This window comes from Protomyctophum bolini, assembly GCF_963924005.1.
Source record: "Protomyctophum bolini genome assembly, chromosome: 20".
Taxonomy (NCBI): Eukaryota; Metazoa; Chordata; class Actinopteri; order Myctophiformes; family Myctophidae; genus Protomyctophum; species Protomyctophum bolini.
Window position 1 is genome coordinate 34,594,514 of NC_137881.1, and position 19,228 is coordinate 34,613,741.

The 19,228-nt window shown below is 43.6% G+C and overlaps 1 protein-coding gene across 1 annotated transcript in view; it reads left to right on the top strand.

Annotated features, from left to right (window-relative positions):
• frem1b (Fras1 related extracellular matrix 1b) overlaps positions 1 to 19,228 on the top strand; it is a 116,996-nt gene that overhangs the window by 40,479 nt on the left and 57,289 nt on the right. Inside the window, exons 16-23 of the mRNA XM_080792090.1 lie at positions 3,529 to 3,737; positions 7,102 to 7,195; positions 8,792 to 9,044; positions 10,630 to 10,824; positions 11,500 to 11,712; positions 14,544 to 14,740; positions 15,258 to 15,406; positions 17,676 to 17,752. Coding sequence (XP_080648216.1) covers positions 3,529 to 3,737; positions 7,102 to 7,195; positions 8,792 to 9,044; positions 10,630 to 10,824; positions 11,500 to 11,712; positions 14,544 to 14,740; positions 15,258 to 15,406; positions 17,676 to 17,752 — 1,387 coding nt within the window. The remainder of the gene's footprint in view (positions 1 to 3,528; positions 3,738 to 7,101; positions 7,196 to 8,791; positions 9,045 to 10,629; positions 10,825 to 11,499; positions 11,713 to 14,543; positions 14,741 to 15,257; positions 15,407 to 17,675; positions 17,753 to 19,228) is intronic.

A 19,228-nucleotide genomic window follows, 5' to 3' on the forward strand; every position in this document is an offset into this window, starting at 1 on the left:
TTTGTTTTAATAGATGTGCATTTATTTTTTTAATGTTTTATCAACCCTATCATTGACAACTGGGATTGCTTTCACCTGGCATTTGCCCTGATAAGTCATCATATGACTGATCTCCCACTATAACAACCATAGACCAATAAAAGCAACTGTTTTATGTCAAGTACAAGTGTGTCAAGAATCATGTGCATTCATTGGCTGTTCAACTTTAAAGAGCAAGGAGCTAATGCTTAAAAAATAGTGGCCCATCTTAGTTGATTAGGTGTCTCATTTTCCATGAAAAGCTTATGTTTCAAAAGCTGTAGGGCCTAAACTATTATTTTGTATTACTTGTGCAAGCAGACCATGCAAGTAGTGTTTTTCGTCAGGTGCTGATGCATATGTCCCGTACCAGCATATGACTTGATGAAGATATGTACAACGAAACGAGTAACCACAGTATACCACTAATCAACTGACAAATTACATATACAAACATAGAGGCATGTCCTTTAATCACGTCATATCTTCATCACATCATATTCTGCTACGAGACATACGCATTAAACGACCCAAGTAACCACAGTATACCGCTATTCAACTTACAAATTACATATATATACCAACACTGAAACATATCTTTATTACGTCACCATTGGGAGCCAGTTATACCAGTTATACCCTGGCATCGGTGCATATCTTCATCAAGTTATATGCTGCTACAGGACATATGCATAAAACGACCCAAGTAACCACAGTATACTGCTAATCAACTTACAAATTGCCTATACATACATAGAGGCATTTCCTTTAATCCACCCGGCACTGCAACAAATCCTTATTACATCACCATTGAGAGCCAGTTAGACCAGTTACATTGGTACATATCTTCATCAGGTCATATGCTGCTATGGGACATATGCATCAAACGACCCAAGTAACCACAGTAAAAGGGGTCTGGGGACAAGGACCCCAGAAGGACGGTCAGGTTGAACTGAAGGGTGGAGCTGGCCCGGAGGACGGCCAGGCAGTTGGAACCACCCAGGAGGACAGTGAAGTTGGCCTGGCCACTTGGGGGGAGTGTCAGGTGGACGGCCAGAGGGGCGGAGCCACCCAGGCAAATGGAGAAGTCGGCACGGCCGCTTTGGAGGGTCCGGAGTTCGACCAGATAGGCGAAGCCACCCAGGAAACCGGTGAAGTCGGCCCGGCCGCTTGGGAGGAGAGTCTGGAGGACGACCAGGCAGGTGGGGCCACTTTGGAGTACTGGGCAGCGGAGGGCCAGGCAGCACAGGCACGGGAGTACTGTGTGACACAGGCACTGGGGCGCAGAGTTGCGGCAGCGGAGCCTCAGTGGCAGCAGGCTTCAGCGGCAGGACCTGAGAGGAGATGAGCGGCATCGACGAGGCTTCGGGGGAGGCGAGCTGCAGCGGCGGGACCTCGGAGGCGAGCTGCAGCGGCGGGGCCTCGGAGGCAAGCTGCAGATGCAGGACTGCAGGCGGAGGAGAGGGATCTGCAGACAGGACTGCAGGCGGGGGAGCCGGGGCTGCAGACGGGACTGCAGGCGGGGGAGCCGGGGCTGCAGACGGGACTGCAGGCGGAGGAGCCGTGGCTGCAGACGGGACTGCAGGCGGAAGAGCCGTGGCTGCAGACGGGACTGCAGGCGGAGGAGCCGGGGCTGCAGACAGGACTGCAGGCGGAGGAGCCGGGGCTGCAGACGGGACTGCAGGCGGAGGAGCCGGGGCTGCAGACGGGACTGCAGGTGGAGGAGCCGAGGCTGCAGACGGGACTGCAGGCGGGGGAGCCGGGGCTGCATACAGGACTGCAGGCGGAGGAGCCGTGGCTGCAGGCGGAGGAGCCGGGGCTGCAGACGGGACTGCAGGCGGAGGAGCTGGGGCTGCAGACGGGACTGCAGGCGGAGGAGCCGGGGCTGCAGACGGGAGTGCAGGCGGGGGAGTCGGGGCTGCAGACGGGACTGCAGGCGGAGGAGCCGGGGCTGCAGACGGAGAGCTGGGCAGCGTGGTGCTTTGGAGGCCACTGGGAGGATGTTGAGAGCCATGACGACCACAACTTCTCCTGGCAGGTGGTGCAGGAGTGGGGATGGCAGAAGCAGATGCAGGCTGGAGGCCCATAAAATCGAGTCTGATTGACTGGGGCTGGTTACAAGCAGGCTGGGAAGCAGGGGGGCCAGAACTGGACAGCTGAAAACTATTCAGCCTTTTCTTGACCACATCAAGGTGAGGAACGAATTGGCTCACCCACGGCCTCTCACCAAACAATTTCTTCCCCAGCAGCTCAGCATGCTGGCTTTGAGGTGAAGCAATGAGGCATAATCCAACTCCTGTACCTTCTGCTGAAAGAGCTTTCGTTCTGCTGAGTCCATCTTGGTCAGTTCGTACTGTCACGATGTGGTTCTGGAGGTGTAGGACTCAGGTGCAGAACGAACCAGGCACAGGCAGGAGTGAATTCAAGTGGTTTTAATTCTCAAAAACACACACTGTGAAACGACTTGGAACAACTAGGAAATAACTAGGACTTGGAATAACTAACTAGGGAAACACAAGGAACTGATCACATCATTCACGACGACGAACTGACAAGGAGCTGAAAACACTGGGGCACATATAAAGACTAACTACACACAGGTGAACTAAAACACACAATCAACACTGGGATAGGCTAACAGGAAACAGAACACAGGTGAGACAAGGCAGGAGACAGAAAACAAGGCAGACGGGAAACAATAGGAACAAAACTACAAAATATGGTACAGAACACAAATACAAGTAAGTCTCAAAACACAGACAAAGTCCAAGGGCAGAGGAGCGTACCGTGACACAGTATACCGTTATACTACGATACCATACCATACCATCTTTATTTATATAGCACATTTTAAAACAACAACGTTGTACCAAAGTGCTTTACAGTAAAACATTAAACAAAACACAACTTCATTTAAAAACCACAAAAACAACCACGAACAACATGCACAGTGTCACACATACTGTACCAGTACTTGCACACTCTGCTTGCGCACAAGTAGGCCTACTTGGGTGCAACAAGCAATAGGCATAAAAATGTAACTCAAATATACAGTCAATATTAAAAATATAAACCCAATTTAGTGTCATGCATTGCTTTTTCTTAGTTTCCCAGGCTAATTACCAAAAAGCGGACCAAATTGGCAGACATCAACCCTAAAAACTAGACTAAAATGTTAGGAAGGGACTAGTGGACAAGTGATCCAGTATACATGAAAGACAAGTCATTTTACACTTGGTTGCATGCTGAAAATAGGCGATCTACAAGTGTCGCGCTGCGTCGGCTATTTTCAGTAAGTGTAAAATCAGCCATTAGGACAGCATCAAAATACATTTTAGTCGACCAAATCAACTGTCGATTTACTCAACTAAAATCTTATGATATTTAGTCGACTAAAACGAAACGCTAACTAAACGCTAAAACATTCCGGGGTGACTAAAATGTGACTAAAACTAAATGAAAACTATTCATGTGTGTGCTGTCAAAATCAATGCTGCCTTCCACACACAGGCGTTCAGCAACCTCCTGCGGGTGGAGGAGGGCGGGGGCGTCCTGGTGACGGAGGAGCACCTGCTGGTGCGCGACAGGGACACGGCACAGGAGGCGCTGAGGGCGGTGGTGCAGAGAGGAGCGCTCCACGGCAGGATGGAGGTCTGGGGCAGGGAGCTACGCCCTGGAGACAGCTTCACCATGCAGGACCTCCGGCAGCTCAGAGTGAGGTCGGTGGTCCAGATTAGTCATGGGAGATTAATCGGGCAAACACGTCGGTATTGGCCGATTCCATATTTATTTTCTTATTAGTCGGTGATATTGATTGATGACTAGAAAGGCAGTTCCTGTAGAAACTGCGTGGGCTCGCATAAATTGCAATGTATAAAGTTTTTGCCGTGTCAAGTTTGAAACTCGGGGACCGGAGTAATAGTGTTCCCATTGGTGGTCTAAATCCATAATCAAAATTTCGGGACTGTAGCATATTGTAAACAAAAGTAGAACATGTATTAAAGCTGAAGTAAAAGTTTTAAAAAGTATGAACATTTGGAAAAACTATAGTTTAAGCATAAATAACTGCATAAAGCGGAATAAAGTATGTGGAAGTTGTGGAAGTGTTTTAAAAAGTTTTTCTTTAAAGGTAAAAAAAAAAAAAAACTTTATTAAAAAAAAATCAAGTTTTTTCTTAATAAGTTTTTTTTTTTTTTAAGTTTTCAATTTTTTCAAATTTTTTCAATGTTTTATTTTTTTTCATTTTTTTTCATTTCTTTTCAATTTTTTCAATTTTTTTCATTGTTTTCATTTTTTTTCATTTTTTTCAATTTTTAATTTTTTTTTTAAAAAAATCAAAAAAAAAAAAAAAAAGTTTTCATTTTTTTGCGTGCGTGCGTACGTGCGTGCGTGCGTGCGTGCGTGCGCTTGCGAGAGCTGTGTAAAGGCCAGCCAATAGGAAGACAGGGTGTGTGTGTGCGTGTGTGCGTGCGTGCTCTTGCGAGAGCTGTGTAAAGGCCAGCCAATAGGAAGACAGGGTGTGTGTGTGCGTGCGTGCGTGCGAAGACAGGGTGTGTGTGTGTGTGTGTGCGTGCGTGCGTGCGTGCGTGCGTGCGTGCGTGCGCGCGTGCGTGCGCTTGCGAGAGCTGTGTAAAGGCCAGCCAATAGGAAGACAGGGTGTTTGTGTGCGTGCGTGCGTGCGTGCGAAGACAGGGTGTGTGTGTGTGTGCGTGCGTGCGTGCGTGCACTTGCATGTGTCTAGCCTAATTGCACAAATAGCAGACCTACAAGCTCACAAGGTATCGCAGAGCAACTCATTGAGATCTTGTAACTTTAATGTCAGCCCTGTAATTAAGCCCTTATATGTCTCAGCTGTGGAAGTAAAAAGAGTTCTACTACTTGCCAGCACTATGACTGGGAGATTTCAATGGTCCTGGATGGAGGAAACTATGCCCCGAACAAATTGCTCTATCGCAAAAAGTAAAAGTCGAATGCAAATATTTTTTCCGCTGTGAGTGGCCTGAGATATTGAGGTACACCATGTGCGATTGTGGTGTTGGTACGATTGAAAATGTGGTTATAAGAGCGAGTTAAGAATTGTCAGCGCGATAATTTCCTCGTAAGAATTATACAATGGAGGTCAATGAGCAGATTGACTGTTTTTGTGTCACTTAAAAGGCCGTAGTTCACATTCTGTATGTCTCTGTGCTTTGGTGGTCACATTGTGTGAAAGAGGACATGTGTGGCTACAAAATGACAAAAGAACATGCGTGTAAAATGAATACTTTGGCCGGGACGACAATTTGTTTGGTAAATTTTCAAGGAAAGAATTTCAGTCTCCACACTCTAGTCAAAGAAGGCCCGCACTCTAAAATGGCACTAATTACGCGAAACGGCCTGCGATTGAACTGCGATTTCGGAAAAACCGTTTAACGTATTCGAATACGGTTTGAACCGTCCAGAGTCCAGAGTCGTGTGAGCGTTCTAAAGTTTAAATCACGTTTCTACGACAAAGTATGCCAGAGTAATGAGGCTGCAAAAGTGAGCTTGATTTAGAGATAAATCCCATACATTGTCAATGGGAGGGAAAAACTATAAATAAAGTTAAATATTTTAAAAAGTATAAACCTTTTCAAAACAACTTTTTCACCAATGAAAGTTCAAAGATAGATGAACATTATAAAGTTTGAATGAAGTTTCAAAGTGAAAGTATGACGGAGTAATAGGAGCTCAAAAAAGTTAACTGTGAAAAATGGGACCTTTCTTCCATCGACTCTCATTATAAAGAATGTAAAAAAAAGTTAAAAAGTTAAAAAGTATAAAAAGTATAAAACTTTGTAAAAATAAAAATACAAGCCACAATCACTTCAAAGAGCTGAACAGTTTGAAGTTTGAACTAAATTTCTAGCATAAAGTATGTGGAAGTAGTAGTGTGTCAAAAAAAAGGGTGGAATAAATAAATAAGTAAACATAGGCTGGCAATAACTAGTGTGTGCTCGCTGTAGCGAGCCCACAATTAATGCTATTAATTGGGCGACCATCTCTAAGGCATCTACTGTAGAAGTCTCCGTTTGGGTGGTGGTGGGCGAAGATCCATTGTGAGTCGCAGGCGCGGAGAACACATGCCAACACAACAGTGATATGTTACCAATGTGCATTGTGAAGTTTATTACACACACAGTGATATATACAGTAGGACAGTAGATCTTTCTATGACGTCCCTATTAGTTTATGGAAACCATGATAAGAACAGGATGAGCAGGAACACTCTTGCATTCTCATATCATATTGTAACGTTTAGCACCCTGAGCTGGAGTCGAAACCCCGGCCTCCAACTCAGTAGTCAAGGCAAGCAACAAGCCGTGCCAAGAGAGCTAGCTCCCCTTGGAGGAGCAAGTTACGGCCGGGTCTTCCGCAGGGTACGTTATTGTACGTACAGTACAGTCAGTCCCTCTGATACAGTAGTAGACAATAATCATGTCATGGTTATCAATATGCTTATGCTGAGTCAGGCAGCTGAGGCCGGAAACCACAACAGTCGGCCCGTCTTTACAGATAAACAAGCCCAAAGTAACAGCTTGAATAGATCTACAACAAGCTCACTATATTAAATATAAGGTATTAACCCATTTAGACCTGAGACCAGATTCTAAAAATGTCTTCTAACCTCTGTTTCTATATCATTGGTTCTCAAACTATTTCATGTCACTATTTCACCCCAGAAATTATATGTAATTGACCCCCTGGCCACGTGGCTCAAGTTCGCTTGTAAAGCAATCAAGCGCTTCCCTTCCCTAGTTCAGCTACCGAGTTGCGGGATCAATGTAACGCACCTGTGATTGATATAAACAGATTTAAGGTGTAGGTTATCTTGAGATTTACTATGTGGTCTAATCAGAAACCAGCCAATTAGAAGTATTGGGACTAACCGTTTTAGAATTCTATGTATTTGATGTACTGTATCACGATGTGTTGTTCTTGTTTACTGTAAATCGCTCGGGATTAAGATCTAAATGCCTAAATAGTAATTGCGAGCGTGTGTGTTGGTGTGTGTGCGTGTGTCGGTGTGTGTGTGTGTGCGTGTGTGTGTGCGCATGCGTGCAGGTACATCCATGATGACTCAGAGACGGTAGAAGACACGGTACATTTGACCGTGACCGACGGACACAACTCTGCTGCGGTCGTTCTGCATGTGCAGGTCACACACACACACACACACACACACACACACACACACACACACACACACACACTCATGGAGTGGGACATTTGGTATATAGTTTTTTATATTGGCCTAAAATATTGTCTATATTCATACATTCATGAATCCACTTGTTGACCGGCTGTCGGTACTGAGCAATTTTGTTTATGGGGTTACCATTAACAACCTTTATAAGGCAAAACATTTTAAACATTCAAACTTTCATTATGCTTTAAGTAGCATGTGACGTGTCAAACTAGGAATGGAATTTGGAAAATCTTACCTTGTTCTTAACACATTGATTGCAATGATAGATGCATAGATCTACGTCATGTGTAGTTTTCAATGATTACGCTAGAGGGCACTCTTCACCAACCTAAGAATGATGCTATGACTTAGATTTGTTTTACACAGCAAATTTGATTTAATTTTAGTCATAGTCTTTTGAATAAAATGTAATTTAGTTTTAGTCAAGTTTTGTTTTGTCATCTGAAATGCTTTAGTGTTTCAGTGTTTAGTCTAGTCGACTAAATGTCATAATATTTTAGTCGACTAAATCTGCAGTTGATTTTGACGACTAAAATGTGTCTTGATAGCGTCGTACAACAAATCAGGCATTAAGCCTGATTTTACACTTGGTTGCAATATGACAATAGATTTGAACTCGGGTCTCCCGCGTGAAAGTCCAATATCTTAATCACTAGACCAAAGGGATATCCCTATGGACTGGGGGATATATTTGAGTATTAAGTCATCAGGTTGAGGCTGTGAGCCACTCTCCTACCCTTTAGACCTCCTCCCACGGGGAAACCTGATCCGGGTCACTCACGGCACCATTGTGATTCGAACCCAGGTCTTAAACACTAGACCAAAGGGATATCCCTATAGCCTATACTATGGACCGGGGAAGATATTAGAGTTTTAAGTAATCAGGCTGAGGCTGTGTTGTTGTTCTTATCTATACTAGTCCCTGCCTACCATTTTAGTCTAGTTTTTATTTGTTGACGAAATTGTCAATATATTTAGTCATCAAGCTTAGTTTTTATTTAGCTTCTATTCAGGTTTCCTCGACAAAGGTAGTTGACAAAAAATTTTCGTCATAGTTTTAGTATGAGTCCCAGAGAAGTATACACCCGGAAATCACATGATAAAAAAATCCAGGCCTGCCACTCCAAAGCTAAAGGATTCATGAAAATGCTTCTATTACTTAAACAAGGCATAGTCAACTAATTACTATAGAATGGAAGATCGCGGTTAGAATGTGTTAACCCATTAAGACTTGAGAACAGATACTACAAATGTCATCTAATCTAAATCATGAGTTTTCTGAAAAACTAAAATCCTATGTTTTCTTTATCAGTGGCGCTCACACTATTTCATGTCAAGGACCCCCAGAATGATTTGTATTTGGCCGCTCGTAGCACGGCACTCGGTGCCGCACTATGCACTTGTAGATCTGATATTTTTCCAACAGCTAAAGTTTAAAACGGTTGAAGTGTTTAAAAGCCATGATGTGACACAGAGGGTGAAACAGACACAGACCCTCATGTCTACATGGGCTAAAACCCTTTTAACGTGTGTCAACACCTCCAGGTGCTGCCAGTGAACGACGTCCCTCCTCAGCTGGGTGCGGGCCTGTGGGTGGGGCTGAGCTGTGACGAGGGTGGGCGTGTCCAGGTGACGGTGGACTACCTGTCGGCCACGGACACTGACAGCGACGACGACATGCTGACCTACATGCTGGCCAGAGCGCCCTCTAGAGGAGAGCTGCAGAGGGCAGGGCTCACCGTGGACAAGTTCTCCCAACGGGACCTGCTGCAAGGCACCATCTACTATGTCCACACAGGTTAATTAGCATATTATTAACATCTCATTAACATTTACTATGTTCACACAGGTTAATTAGCATCTAATTAACATATCATGAACATATCATTATCATCTACTATGTTCACACAGGTTAATTAACATATCATAAACATTACTATGTTCACACAGGTTAATTGACATCTAATTAACATCCAATTAGCAGCTACTACGTTACACATGTTAATGAACATATCATTAACATCTCATTAACATCTAGGCTACCATGTTCACACAGATTAATGCATATCTCATTAACATATATTTAACATTTCGACTGCCCCCCTCCTCCTCATGGGGGGCAGTCGAAACACAGCCGGAAGCCGTACAACACAAATGTTGTGTCAAACCATGTGATTTCCATTGGAAATGCATTGACACTTACCCTTTGTTTACATCTAGCATGCATCTAGCATGCATCAATGTTGTATGCTAGATCGAAAGGTGTGAGTGAGTCTGTGAGTCTGAGTTTTTAGTCTAAACCTTTAAACCAGTGTTTATAGTTTAGTCTGAGTCTTTAAACCAGTGTTTATAGTTTCTTAAACCAGTGTTCATAGAAGCCTTAACAGACGACGTCACACTGTCAAGCAACAGCAGCAGCTTTGCAATATAAATGTTTCCTAGGGTGCATCTCACTAGCCAACACACAAGAGAGATTGAATGGACTGAAACCAGCGCTCCCCAAAACAACAGGTTTGGAGATCTGTTGGGAATTGATTACATGAAACAGTCACCCGTGCGCCCAGTCCCAATGTTTGTAAACAATGAATTGAGTCTGAGTCTTAAACCAGTGTTTATAGTTTAGTCTGAGTCATAAACCAGTGTTTATAGTTTAGTCTGAGTCTTAAACCAGTGTTTATATTTTAGTCTAAACCTTTAAACCAGTGTTTATAGTTTAGTCTGAGTCTTAAACCAGTGTTTATAGTTTAGTCTGAGTCATAAACCAGTGTTTATAGTTTAGTCTGAGTCTTAAACCAGTGTTTATATTTTAGTCTAAACCTTTAAACCAGTGTTTATAGTTTAGTCTGAGTCTTAAACCAGTGTTTATATTTTAGTCTAAACCTTTAAACCAGTGTTTATAATTTAGTCTGAGTCTTAAACCAGTGTTTATAGTTTAGTCTAAACCTTTAAACCAGTGTTTATAGTTTAGTCTGAGTCTTAAACCAGTGTTTATAGTTTAGTCTGAGTCATGAACCAGTGTTTATAGTTTAGTCTTAGTCTTAAACCAGTGTTTATAGTTTAGTCTGAGTCTTAAACCAGTGTTTATAGTTTAGTCTAAACCTTTAAACCAGTGTTTATTTACCAGCTCAGTGACCTGGTTAGAGTGTCCACCCTGGGACAGGGTCATACATACCAAAGACTCTAAAAATGGGACCCAATGCCTCCCTGCTTGGCACTCAGCATCAAGGGTTGGATTGGGGGTAAGTCCCTGCCTACATATAGCGTCATATCCAGGGGGTGTACTTGTCGCCTCACGCTACAGAAACAGGAGATAGGCTCCTGCCGTATGGGCCTCATGGCTCTGCAAGGCTTACTTGCTTGACTTGTGTATCGTTTACGTTTAGGAGGGGAGATTGGAGCGGACGCCGTCTGGGACTCGGTCACGCTCATCGTGTCGGACGGCGAGGCCGGCGGGACAGACAGCTGTTGCCACGGAGACGCTCCTCCCCCACCCGTCCCCCTGCACGGGACACTTCCTGTTTACGACCTCAACGTCACAGTGCTTCCTGTCAACAACAAGGTCCCCGCCGTCACCCTGGGTAAGAGAAGCCAATCACTGACTCACCTCTCTGATGACATCATCACTACTCTGGTGACATCATCATCAGAGTGCGACGATAGAGTGTCTCAGTCCCGCCAGGGCCCAGGAAATGATTCCCCGTTCATTTTCCTCATAGACATTTCAAAAAGTATTTATTTAAAGACCTTTAAGCGTCGTACAAAGCCAACTCGAGTTGTGAGAAATCATGACAGTAAACACATTTGGGCCAAACGAAGAATTAGAAAGAAGAAAAAAACGGCAGGCCACAACACTTTTTTTGTTGTTTGTATTCTTTGTAATTATTTGTTTGGTCCAAAATATTGTGTTTCTTGTCATGATTTGTCACAACTCGAGTTGGCTTTGTACGACGCTTATAAGGTCTTTAAATAAATGCTTTTTGAAATGTCTGTGGGAAAAATGCATTGGGAATAGGCGTGGCAAGTCCAGGGAAAGACTGATTGTACAACCTACGGTTCAAAAGGTATAGGACAAAATGTGAAGTGCTAGTGTCATGTGCTACAGTATAGGATTTACATGGGCCTTTCTCATCAGACAGACAGACAGACAGACAGACAGACAGACAGACAGACAGACAGACAGACAGACATATACCTTCCTTCCTTCCTTAATAATGATAACAATGTGACAATGGCTGCATATGTCTACTATGCAGGCTCCATGCTGGTGGTGGACGAGGGCTCCTCAGTGTGTGTGTGTGGGGGAGGGGGGGTCGGAGGCGGAGGAGAGGGGCTCCTGGGGGCCATGGACCCCGACAGCCACGCCCACCAGCTGACCTTTCACCTGGACACCCCCCCTCTGCACGGCTACCTGGAGAACACGCTGCCCGCCGCCGGCTCCGAGAAGAGCAACGCTGGAGTCCCTGTGGGTCAGTGCTTGTTTGTGCGTGCGTGTGTGTGTGTGTGTGTGTGTGTGTGTGTGTGTGTGTGTGTGTGTGTGTGTGTGTGTGTGCGTGCGTGCGTGCGTGTATGTGTGTGTGTGTGTGTGTGTGCGTGGGTGCATGCATGTGCTTACATACATGTGTGTATGTTAGACGCATTTATATTCCAGTTTGAGGTGGTAGGTTATCACCGTGGTGTCATTTTTAAAGTGTTTACGACACAGACACAACTCTCTGTTTTTGAGGGGCGCTAGCCCCTATTATACAGCTCTAAAACAAATGTTTTTGTGGGGGGTGGGGGTTCACATCCAAAGGGGGGCGGGGCCGCGGGGTCAATGCTTAACCCATTTTTAAGGGGCACTAGCCCCTTCTATGAACAGCTTTTGTCACCACACGTCTCAAGATTTGCCATTGACAATGAACGGAGAAATTACCTCAAAATACTGCTAAATATGACGTAAATTAAACATCAAAACATTAAACACCATTGACATTATAGGGAAAGTTTACGTCATGAACGAGCAAATCAGCTAACCAATCACAGGCAACAGGCGATAAGAGCTAAATGTTGGTGGGAGCGCTTGGCCAATAAGGGACCACCTTGTGTACGTTATGTAGCAATATCAAATGTCCGCTAACATAAATTGATGTACGATGACAAGAGCGCCCCTCATTTCACACGGGTGTGATTTTTTTAGACTAGGCCGATTAAAAACAGTTTTCTGAATAACCTATGTTTCTGTGTCAGTGCCAGTGGTGCTCAAACTATTTAATGTGAAGGATTAGAATTATCTATATTTGGCTGCGGACCCCCCATCTGAAAATATTTTGTGACCCCCCCCAGACGCAAAGCTTTGAATTAAAAACGTGTGCTCTGAAAGCATAATATATTCAAAGATTTGCGCCACATTTTTACTATTTTCAATAAATAGCAGATCTACAAGCGCGTAGAGCGGCACTCGATGTGCTTGTAGATCTGCTATTATATAGTATAACATAATGCTTAAAACACCAAAAGGGGTTCCCGTCCTGAATGGGTTGAAGCCAAACTTCACCCTTTTTGCAAAAAAATAATATGTTAATGACGTTTAGAAGATTTAGAACACTTTCCTGGGGGTCTTTGTGTGTAATATGTGGTTTCAGATATTTTAGATTTTAGCAGTGAGCCCAGTGTCTCTGATGTCATGGACACTGGTCTCACTTACTTCCTGGACTACATCTAGGACAAATAAAGAGGATAGAGCACGGAGGTGCGGCCAGGGCTCCTGCGGAAGGTTTGCACATGTGCAGTGTTAACAGGAACTGCGATGATGGAGTGTTCCAGCAGAGGTGCTTAGAGGTGCATGAGAGTTGCTGACCCTGAACTGAAATAATAAAAAGGATATCAAAAAAAGAGTACAAAGTAGATTTTGTTTTTATTTAAAAAAGTATATCAATTTCATAAATGTGGAAAGATGTTGTGTATAACAGACTGAAAGATAAAGGACAAGTACATTTACTAAATGTTAATGTTTCTGTATATTTTCTTTTGTGGATTTTCCATGTTCTTTAGTGTCAAACTTTTATTTTTTGTGAAATGACAAAGGAACATGGATACTGTTCATTCAAGTGCTGTGGATGAAAACATTTGAAAAGGGAAGGTTGACTGCTGTTTAATTCTCAACTGTTCTGGATCTCATTATTTACATCACAAGTTATGAGCTTTCTATCTAGCACCTCTGCTGGAACACTCCATCATCGCAGTTCCTGTTTACACTGAGCATGTGCAAACCTCCCGCAGGAGCCCTGGCCGCACCTCCGTGCTCTATCCTCTTTATTTGTCCTAGGACTACATGTTGTCTCAGTAATTCAGCTCTCCCCCTATACACAAGGAGGAGCAGTGCACCAAAGCATTATGGGAATTGTAGTCCAGGAAGGAAGTGAGCCCAGTGTCTATGACATCAGAGACACTGGGCTCACTGCTAAAATATCTAAAACCACATATTACACACATACAGACCCCAGGAAAGTGTTCTAAATCTTCTAAACGTCATTAACATATATTTTTTGCAAAAGGGGTAAAGTGTCCCTTTGGTATATTCAGTGATTTCACTTAATTCAAATATCACTTATTTTTTTGTTGTTCTTGTCCCCAGTTAACCCCTGGAGGTCAAAAAACATTAGGTTTATTTTTTGGCTATAGGCCCAGCCTTCATCCAATCATGATCGAGCGGGGGCGGGCCTTGGTGTGCGTGTTGTTGGCCTCTTGCCCCCCCCCCCCCCCCACTGTAGTGTGTGCATGTGCACATCTTGTTACCGGGGCGAACCGGGGGTTTTTCCAAATCACCCAAATCACAGAATGCTCCTTTAAGGACATCACCACGAGATTGATGGCCTCGTCTCGTTCTGAAGGTGATAACTCATCACCTGCAGCTGGAGAATGTACGAGCCTCTAGCGCAGGGGTGGGAAACTTTGACGATGGAGAAGGCCACTACATTTCCACACTCACTCCAGAGGGCCACGTTGCATATTACTGTCATAGCAAGAATAGCCGATGCGACACGTTTTGAGCTTGTAGTTCGGCTATTTTTGCTATATTTTAATTGAAATCCTGAAAAAAAATTGGCAATTATTTTTTATCGAACTCCGGAAAAATAACCTTTTTATTTAATTTCAAATGAATTTAGTTATAGTAATGTTAACTTTATGACCTAAATCCAAACACATTGGACATACAAAAGCGGGTCATGTTTGCATGTTTGGAATTGTAACAGCTGAATTAATAATATATCAGTATATCAGCTGATCCCATATACTGTGCTGTTTTTCAATCTCCCAGAATCCTTCACTCTCGTCCACCTGACCTCGGGCTACATCAACTATGTCCAGTCGGAACACAGAGGGGCGGAGCCTACCGTGGACCAGCTGTCAGTCAGCGTGAGCGACGGGCTCCATCGCTCCGCCCCCGTCCCGCTCTACATCGTCATCAATCCGACCAATGACGAGACGCCGTCTCTGCACCTCGTTAACTTCACCGTACGTTATTATTATTTTATTTTAATCAAAACCCTGAAAACCTGGTTTCTGCCAGACAGCGACGATATATTACAAACTAATATTGTTACGATTGACCAGGTCAAATATGTCCCATGGATCATTTAATATTTCCCCGATGGGGAATCTGTGGGCGCTGGGGGCGTGTTCCCTCCTCCATCAGTGCCCATACCCGAGGCGGGGTTGGCGAAAGGGCCTTTCTGTGTGGAGTCTGCATGTTCTCCCCGTGTCCCTTAGGGTAGGTAGGTACTCTCCAAACTACCTCCCCTGGCCAGCCGGGGCGCCTGATGGAGGGGAAAGGAACTGGTCGGAATAACGTGTTCCTTCCATGTGCTGTCCCCTGACCCCATTTTCAGATGGGCTCGGGGGACAATAGTTTTGGGCTCTTTGACATGTGAAAAACTTTGAGAACCACTGACATAGAAACATAGGCTTTTCATTTTGTAGAATCTGGTGTTCGGGTCTAAATGGTTTAACCCTCTACGTATAACACCTTCAGGTGAAGGAGGGCGGGGTCAGGCTTTTAACCCCGTCCCTCCTGGACGCCTCTGACCTGGACGCTCCGGCCGACCTCCTGACCTTCACCGTGCTCCAACCCCCGGCTCATGGCTCCTTGCTCAACGGCATCTACGGAAAGGACCTGAGCAGGTACAGAGGGAGATGGGAGACGGGCGAATACACGTGGTTCCCAAATTGGGGTCTGGGGTCCTTGAGGGAGTACCTGGGGGTTCCCATAGAGTATTAAAAGGATAGAGACTAAACTAGCGCGAAGCTCCGCCCCCTCCGCTATTCATGTCAGTGGAAGTTGCTCAGTGGCGTTTTGAAGCACCCGGAAGGCTGCCGGAAGTACCGTCTATTTCGCTGATTCAGCATTTCACTTCCGCATTTGGACAATTTTTGGTGTCCAAATGCGGAAGTGCACCCAGAGTGCACCTGGGCTTAACATTGGGCGCTCGGTTGCACGGGGTTTCCTCGTCAAGAATCCACGGGTCCGCCTGCAGTCCTTCCTCTTACCACTAGGGCCCAGCGCTTCAACATTGGAGTGCATAGCTGGCCCCTTGGGGGTTCCCAGCTAAATGATAGTTTGGAACCAAATGGACCCTTAGATAGATAGTTTATTTGTCTCGGTCATGGTTTATCCCAACATTATTACATACAGAAAAAAAGGATTGACATGATACAATTGACCGAAAAGGAAAGAAGGGCTGAAGCCGAAGCTTATTATGCCCACCTTTTTGAGATTTAAGTAATTTCATAGAAGGAAACGAAGTCTTACGGTCTGTAACTGTGAGTGTACAGATGGAACCAAATTAACTCTCAGAGTTAATTATTCTCAGAGATATAAATTACATTGGGGGTCCGTAGCCTGTTGCATATCAAACTGGGTGGTCCTTGAAATGAAAATGGTTGAAAATCACTGCTAGAGCTGTAAGAATCTTCTCTTATGGGGTCCTTTGCATTTATTTTCTAATGGGGGTCCGTGTCATTTTGGGGGTCATTGACATTAAAGAGTTTGGGAACCACTGGTGTAGTAACATGCCCTACCATGCAGATGTACTGCCTATATTGTATTAAAGGACCACTTTTCAACGTTAACCTACCTTCAGATAATTGGTCCTCACTAATGTTCATGATGAAATGCCACCATTGTTTTCCTACTCTGTCTGGCTGTGGGCAGTTCAGAAACCCGCCCACCAGTGACGTCATCGATGGGGAATCCAAGCTAATAGAAACTGCAGTCTTTCTATTTCTGAAAAGTTGACATGCAATAATGGTTTTCACGATAAGAAAAATCTAAATATGTTTAAAAAAAGATAAACCTAATGATGATGGACACTGGTGGACAGTTTCTGATCTGACCACAGCCCTCTATGCCCCTTATGAAACAGACTGAGTAGAACAAAATTATGGCATTTTATCATGAACATTAGTGAGGACCACTTGGTCCTTTAACACACTGTACCATACAGATATAGTTATAATGTAGTAACATACATACCATAAGATTGTAATAGTTGTATTGTATTAACATGCTGTACCATACATATATGTTGCATTAATATATTCTACCATAGTTATAATGTAGTAACATACTATATGATACAGTTATGTTGCAGTAATATATTCTACACAGATCATATAGTTGTATTGCATTAATATATACTATATGTACTACTAATAGGTACAGAGACATGGGAGACAACCTACATACAGATGTACTAGTTACAACATGTAAGGGATAATATCTGGCTAGGTGGTCATTGTCGGGAGATAATTAACCGACTGGGAGTTTAACCCCCGAGGCTAAGCGAGTAATAAGCCAGATATTATCCCGCTTATTACATGGCTACCTAACATAAATTAATACATTGACCCAAAACACGACAAAAAAAGTATTCCATGAGTTCACGGTGGCTGCGTCTGGCCAGCTGCAGGGCTGGAGCACTGTCGGAGTTGATCAAATATAATCCATTTTCGGGTACTACTTTGTCTATTTCTTGCTCAAATGTTTTCAAAAACATTTTTGAGACACACGCACACACTTGTGACACACAACGTCATGCCATGTAAGATGTAAACACTGTTTACATGGCTGTCATGTAATGGGAATGTCATGGAAACAGCAGTAAATCAAGCGGGGCACAGCCGCGCAGCTGGTGCTCAGATGGTTTGATTAGGCAGAGGTCTGTTATAGAGTGGAGCGGTCATTATCAAGACATAACTCACTGCTGAATTCAGCGATTGACCAATCAGAATCAAGCATTCAACCAAGCCATGTAATAAATTAGTAACATACGCTGTACATATGATGTAGTTACATTGTAGTAACATACTATATAGATGATATAGTTATGTTGCAGTAACATATTCTACACAGATGATATAGTTATTAAAACATTATTAAAACATTCTCCAGGTACAGAGACATGGGAGAGCAGCTGCTCCACCAGAGCCTTCATGTACACTCCTTCACCCTGCAGGAGCTGAGACAAGGTAAATAACGAAGTACATTTAAGGAAATATTTTTTTAGGTATTTGCAATATTATTTTAGTATTTCCAATTTCCAAGTAATTACTTCTACCCAATTACATCTCAGAGGCAAATATTGTACTTTTGCTCCACTAGAATTATTATTATTATTATTATTATGATTTTTAAGATATTTGTGGGGATTTTTTTGCCTTTATTGATATAGAGTAGCAATGGAGAGTAAACGTCATTTAATGAAATCAGATTACTTTTCTGTGTGGATGAATGGGCTGTCAAGGCCAGAAAGTAGTTTCTTGCCACTCGGTAGGCGTTCCCGCATAACTTCCAGATATGATGATGATGTCACACGCATACCCTCTATTGGTAGACATGAAATGGGGAGAGAGATGCGGGGGGAAGACACACAGTAAAGTTTGTCGGGATCGGGACTCAAACCTGTGACACACTGTCATGCATTCATGACAGATACCAGCCAAGGTGCCTGGACCAGTGTTGTTTTCGTCGACTAAAACTATGACTACCTTTTTTCACTGGCGAAAACTAAATCGAAACTAAATGAAAAGTAAGCTATGATGACTAAAACTAAGACTAAATATACTGTCAATTTTGTCAACAAATAAAAACTAGACTAAAATGTTAGGAAGGGACTGTAGTGGACAATAGATCCAGTATAAGTAAAAGACACAAGTCATTTTACACTTGGTTGCATGCTGAAAATAGCAGATCTACAAGCTCACGTGGCGCGCTACGCGTTGTGAGCTTGTAGATCTGCTATTTTCAGCAAGTGTAAAATCAGCCATTACGACGGCATCAAGGCCCACGAAAATACATTTTAGTCGACTGTAGACTGTAGATTTAGTCGACTAAAATCTTGTGATATTTAGTCGACTAAAACTAGACTAACACTAAAACATTCCGGGTGACTAAAACTAAATGAAAACGTTTCAAGAGACTACGACTAAAACTAAAATAGAAATTTGCTGCCAAAAACAACACTGGCCTGGACCCAGGCCATCACTACAATTACTTGAAAACTTTAGTTACTATAGTTACTTTGTACTTTGATTACTTACAAAATATAGCCTATACGTTGACCACTTTGGCCCTATATACATTTCGGCCATTAGAAAATAGCCGAGCTCACAATGCGTTGCATCGCGACGCATGTTGGCTTCTATGAAGAAATAAAGAACACGCCATAAGGTCCATATTAGCCCCGTATGGAACCTCACCCTCCGCTATTAGCTCCGAGAAGAGTTTCCGTGTCAGGATATCCCTGCATCGGTAGAAATGGGTCGAGCGGCCCTCCAAAAGCAGTGGAGAAAACATTTTCTCGGATCGTATCGTATTTATCCTGAGAGCTACAGATGATAGCATACTGGATGTGGGTTGACTGGCTGACTAAATAAGCTATTTAAACCTGCTTTAAGCATTGTTTTTACTGTCCACTACGTACTTCTATCTTCAGGAAATACCTT